The sequence below is a fragment of the Triticum dicoccoides genome, chromosome 5A (genome assembly GCF_002162155.2).
Source record: "Triticum dicoccoides isolate Atlit2015 ecotype Zavitan chromosome 5A, WEW_v2.0, whole genome shotgun sequence".
Lineage (NCBI taxonomy): Eukaryota > Viridiplantae > Streptophyta > Magnoliopsida > Poales > Poaceae > Triticum > Triticum dicoccoides.
This window is the reverse complement of record NC_041388.1, coordinates 362,319,817-362,325,741: the sequence shown is the minus strand read 5'-3', so window position 1 is coordinate 362,325,741 and position 5,925 is coordinate 362,319,817. Positions and strand designations below refer to the sequence as shown.

General features: G+C 45.6%; 1 protein-coding gene across 1 annotated transcript in view; it reads right to left on the bottom strand.

The window, feature by feature from the left end:
• Nucleotides 1-4,423: 4,423 nt before the first annotated feature.
• LOC119301537 (putative receptor-like protein kinase At4g00960) overlaps nucleotides 4,424-5,925 on the bottom strand; it is a 4,675-nt gene continuing 3,173 nt past the window's right edge. Inside the window, exons 2-3 of the mRNA XM_037578526.1 lie at nucleotides 5,318-5,739; nucleotides 4,424-5,213 (exon numbers count right to left, since the gene is read on the bottom strand). Coding sequence (XP_037434423.1) covers nucleotides 4,782-5,213; nucleotides 5,318-5,739 — 854 coding nt within the window. The 3' untranslated portion in view covers nucleotides 4,424-4,781. The remainder of the gene's footprint in view (nucleotides 5,214-5,317; nucleotides 5,740-5,925) is intronic.

Below are 5,925 nucleotides of genomic sequence, written 5' to 3'. Positions count from 1 at the left end.
GGGATAGAGGAGGGGCGCGGGAGCACGCTGGTGCTCACAGGGGGCGGCGCGTCGGGGCCGGCGGGGGCGCGAGGGTCGACGGCATGTCGGGGCAGAGGGCGTCAGCGGCGGCGGCGACGACGTTGAGCAGCCTAACGGCGTCGGTGGCGGCGGCGACGGCGACGTTGAGAAGCCTGACGGCGTCGGTGGCGGCGGCGATGGCAAGGTGGAGCAGGGGCATCGGGTGGCGACGGCGACGAGGAGGAGCAAGAGCGTCGGGGGAGAAGAAGTGATGGATTTCACCGAAACTGCTAAGTGTTTTCTTATATACCCAGGGCATTGGTACCGGTTCGTGGCACAAACCGGTACCAATGCCCCCTTTTGTCCCGGTTGGTGCCACCAACCGGGACTAAAAGTCGCACAAACCGGTACGAATGCCTCCCTTTGGTACCGGTTGGTGCCACCAACCGGGACCAAAGGCCTCGTGCTCCCCGTGGCCAAAACTTTAGTCCCACCTCGCTAGTTGAGATGGGCGTGTGGTGCTTTATAAGCCCCACTGCCGCACCCCTCTCGAGCTCCTCTCGATTGCAGGCTTACGAGCCTAATTGTCACTACTATGCCTGATGTGCCTACTAGGCCTTCTGCGGGCCTGAATCCTGGCCCATGGTAGGGTTTCTACTCGTATTCAGGCCGTGGTGGCCCAGTAGTTGGCACTTTTTTTATTTTTTTCTTGCTTTATTTATTTTATTTTGTTTCTACTTACAACAAAAAACCTTACTGTTGCTATTTTTATTCATTTTATTAAAGTTTATTTATTTTATTAAAGTTTATTTATTTTACTTTTATAAAGTTTATTTTGTTTCTACTTCTTTATTTTATAAAAGTTTATATTTTTTTGTTTCTACTTATTTATTGTATTAAATTTTAATCTGTTTTATTTTGTTTCTACTTATTTATTTTATTAAAGTTTATTTTATTTTATTTTGTTTATACTTATTTATTTTATTAAATTTTAATTTATTTAATTTGGTTCTACTTTTTATTAAAGTTTATTTTGTTTCTTTCTGCTTTTCATGTTTTGAACAGAAAATACTTTGATAATTTCAGTGGCATGAATTTTATATAATTTTAGTTTAAAAATACTAGAGGTTTATAAAAGCTTTTTAGTTCATTCCTTTTGCTATTAGAGTTTTATAAAAGTTTTTTTGTTAATTTTCTTTTTGCATGGTATCATCATTTCATCCACATAGCATGTGCAAGAAATTAGAGAGGGTTACGGCAAAAACTGGACGCACTTCGTGTATAAAACAGACAATCTGTTTCGAAGTATGAGGGTTTCATACAGAAACTCGTCTGTTACAAAGGGATTTCATTTTTTTGAACTTATTTGAACTCCAGAGTTTTTCTGTGTTCAAAATGCACCATTCAAAGCCACGTCATCAATTTTCAACCCTTTCTGACTTCATTTGTTATTTTTCATGCATTTACTGATTATTTTTAGCTATAAGACCCTGAAATTGAAAAGCATTTCAAATGAACTCTGAAAAGGTTGAAAATTGGTATCGTACCATCATTTCATCCACATAGCATGTGCAAGAAAGTAGAGAGGGTTACGATAAAAACTGGATGAACTTCGTGTACAAAACAGACAATCTCTTTCAAAGTATGAGAGTTTCATATGGAAACTCGTCTGTTACAAAGGGATTACATTTTTTTTAACTTATTTGAACTCCATACTTTTTCTGTGTTCAAAATGCACCATTCAAAGCCACATCATCAATTTTCAACCCTTTTTGACTTCATTTGTTATTTTTCATGCATTTACTGATTATTTTGAGCTATAAGACCCTGAAATTGAAAAGCACTACAAATGAACTATGAAAAGATTGAAAGTTGGCATGGTATCATCATTTCACCCACATAGCATGTGCAAGAAATTAGAGAGGGTTACGGCAAAAACTGTATGCACTTCATGTATAAAACGGACAATCTCTTTCGAAGTATCAGGGTTTCATACGGAAACTCGTTTGTTAAAAAGGGATTTCATTTTTTTTGAACTTATTTGAACTCCATACTTTTCTGTGTTCAAAATGCACCATTCAAAGCCACATCATCAATTTTCAACCCTTTCTGACTTCATTTGTTATTTTCATGCATTTACCGATTATTTTGAGCTATAAGACCCTGAAATTGAAAAGCACTACAAATGAACTCTGAAAAGGTTGAAAGTTGGCATGGTATCATCATTTCACCCACATAGCATGTGCAAAAAACTAGAGAGGCTTACGACAAAAACTGGATGCACTTCGTGTATAAAGTGCACCATTCAAAGTTACATCATCAATTTAGTACATGTAGCTCTCATGGATATATAAGTGACCAAACTAATAGAAGTTCATCATCACACTAAAAACAAAGTACATACATAGTTCTCATTGAACAACATATAGCTCTCCAGAGCATCTAGTTAAACCATACATTGAAACTATGTGAAACCTTTCAATGCAACAATAAATGCGATCATAATCACAACCAAGGTAAAAATTGATTCAACGGCATAATGATACCAAGCCTCGGTATCAATGACATATTTTTTAATCTTTCTCATCTTCAACCGCGTTGCATCCATCTTGATCTTGTGATCATCGACGACATCCGCAACATACAACTCCAATATCATCTTCTCCTCCTTATTTATTTTTTATTTTTTGCTTCAAGTAATTATTTTTTCTTCTTCAACTAAATTTAACCTCTCGACAATAGGGTCGGTTGGAATTTCCGGTTCAACTACCTCCTACATAAATAAAATCTATGTCAACTTGATGGGCATAATTGTCATAAACAATAAATGAACCAAATAGTTATAAAAGATAATATATATACCACATCTGAATCATAGCCAGGACGAGGGCCGACGGGGGCGGATACCAAAACCATCGCACTATATAAGCACAAGCAATAATAAAAGTAAGAAAATTAGACAAGTATCTATATAAAGTAAGAATTTTTTTTCTTTCAGAAGAAGATAAGAGGCTCACCATAGTGGTGCAGGCGACGAGATCGGCGCGGGCGATCGACGGCGGTGAAGACGGGGACGGGACGTGACGGACCGCTAACCTAGACAAATCTCGGGGAAAATGGAGTTTGGAGGTCGAGCTTCGAGAGGAGAAAGCTTAACTAGCGTGGCTTGGGCATTTCATCGAACACCTTGTGTGCATAGGAGGTGAGCTAGAGCACCCAAATGCCCTCTCCTCGCCGGCCAGAAAAAACAGAGCATTATGGAGTGCGCTGCTACAGTGACGGGGTATATATAGGCAACTCATTTGTCCCGGTTCATGGCTGGAACCAGGACTAAAGCCCAGCCTTCTGTCCCGGTTCGAGCCAAGAACCGGGACCAATGTTTGTGGGCCAAGAGCGAGGACCATTGGTCCCGGTTTGTGCCTGGAATCGGGACAAATGGGTCCATACAAACCGGGACCAATGCCCACGAGGCCCCGGCCGACCCCCTGAGCTCACGAACCGGGACGAATGCATCCATTGGTTCTGGTTCATGAAAGAACCGGGACTAATGGGCTGGTCAGGCCCGAACGAAAGCCCCTTTTTCTACTAGTGACTACTAATCCGGTACAACTAAATCATTTTTGAGTATCGTAGCGATCAATTAGCATTATGCTAGTGAATTAGTCATGAATCTCATACTAGGGAAACACTGACAACGTGTTTGTCTAGAATGAATGGAAGTTTACATGTGGAAGTTTAGTAGGGGATTAGACGTGGGAAGTTGAATTTTAGTCCCAATCCTATATTTGGTGTGTGTGGTGGGAATTAGTAAAGTGAATTTGAATGAAAATAACTTCCCATATGAATTAACAGGGGGGGGCTGGAAAGAGATACGTGGGAAATGAACTCCTTAATTCTCTTTCCTCATCTCACCTCAATTCCCTTGCCCTCCAACCAAACAATGATTATATGTCACATAACCCTTAAATTGTCATTCCCTACCTTTAATAACCCCCAACCAAACATGTTGTGATACGTCCTTGGTGGGGATGGGGCAGGGAACTGCTTGCTCTCAGTACGAACTTTACTCATTTTTGTTGTCATTATTATTATTTTTTGTGGGAAACTTTCGATCTATTCATCTTTGATCGTGGAACAGTGAACACCGGAAATAATAAAAATTGCATTCAGATTCGTAGATCATTTAGCAGCGACTACAAACACTGAAGCGAGCCGAAGACGCGCCGCCGTCATCGCTCCTTCCTTGTCGGAGCCAGACAGAACTTGTTGCAGTAGACAGTCGAGAAGTGAATCGTGCTAAGACCCTATAGGACCAACAAACCAGAAAAAATCACTGCTGATGAAGAGAAGTTTGAAAGATTGAAAGGATGCAACCTGAAGACGCATGAAACCTTACTCATTCTTGTTGTCATCGTTGTTGTTATTGGTCTTGCTTAACTTTCTGTTGCATCTTTGAAATAATAGATTGTGAGTATTTTTGTGCAGCCACGGATTGCACACAAAGGAATTTTGTAAACACGGCAATTATCTCTCTCCATTTGCTATGCACATTCCCTGTCACTGCCAGTAATCGATCGGCCGACAGTTGAAAGTTCAGTCATCTTCCTCCGGCTACGAACTACTAGCAGCACCCTAAAATAATCCGGCCGATCATTCTACTTCTTCCTACCCACTACCAAAATAATCATACTATCTAATCTAGAATCTCCGAGAAGACACAAAAAGAAACAAGACGAAAAAGAATGGACATATCTACAGTGAGCTTCAGGCGTCTGCAGGCTTCAGCTGCCGTTGGGCAGCTCCTGCTCTTCCCGGTGCGACGGGAGCCCCCGGCTCCGCAATGTGCGCGTGCTCGATGTCGTCATTGCGTTCGACGCCGATGCCGAAGCCGACGCGGACGCCGACGCATGCGACGTCGACGGGGTCGTGCCCGACGACGAGCCGTCGGAGTACTGCGACGAGCTGCGCAGGCCGTGCGCCCTCCTCCGGTACCGCGAGCCGGGCGCCCCGGGCCGCGTCGGCTCCTCCAGCGTGCTCTGCTTCTTGGAGAGGATGATGACCACGCGCTTCATGTCCGGCCGCAGCCGTGGGTCCGCCTGCACGCACAGCAGCCCGATGCGGACGCACATGAGCACCTGGTCCGGCGCGGCCGTCGACTTCACCGACGGGTCCAGCAGCTCCATGCTCCGCTCCTCCTTGTACAGCTTCCAGGCCTGCATGGCGCACGCAACACATTCTTATCCTTCCAGGCTAGCTGCATGCACGCGATGACACGGATCATCAATCAATGGAGGAAACCGCACATACTACTACGTACGTAATCGAGGAGGTTGTCGGCGCTGGATCGGGGCGGCGGGATGAAGGAGGAGTTCTTTCGGCCGGAGAGGATCTCGAGGACGAGGACGCCGAAGCTGAAGACGTCGGCCTTGGCGGAGAGGTGGCCGTGCATGAGGTACTCGGGCGCCATGTAGCCGTTGGTGCCAGCGACGCGGGTCTGGACGTGGGAGTGGCCGTCGCCGGCCTCCGGGAAGAGGCGGGCCATGCCGAAGTCGGCGATCTTGGCGACCCAGCGTTCGTCGAGGAGGATGTTGCTGGCCTTGATGTCGCGGTGGATGATGGGCGTGTGCGCGTCCTCGTGCAGGTACAGCAGCCCCCGCGCCACGCCCACCACCACCTCCAGCCGCCGCGCCCACGTCAGCTCCGCGCGCAATGGCCTGTCGCCCTCGCTGCTGCTGCCGGCTGGACATTCAAAAGACAAGAACACTGACATCAGAGCTACGCCGTTCATTCCGGCTTGTAAAATTCAGTTAAACTTGGCACCACATGCACGCGCGGCAGCCGCAGCAGGTTTAGCGTCGCCGTGTGCTGCCCGGCACTCGACGGTGACACATCGGATGATCAGACCGGACGGCGACGGCGACGTGC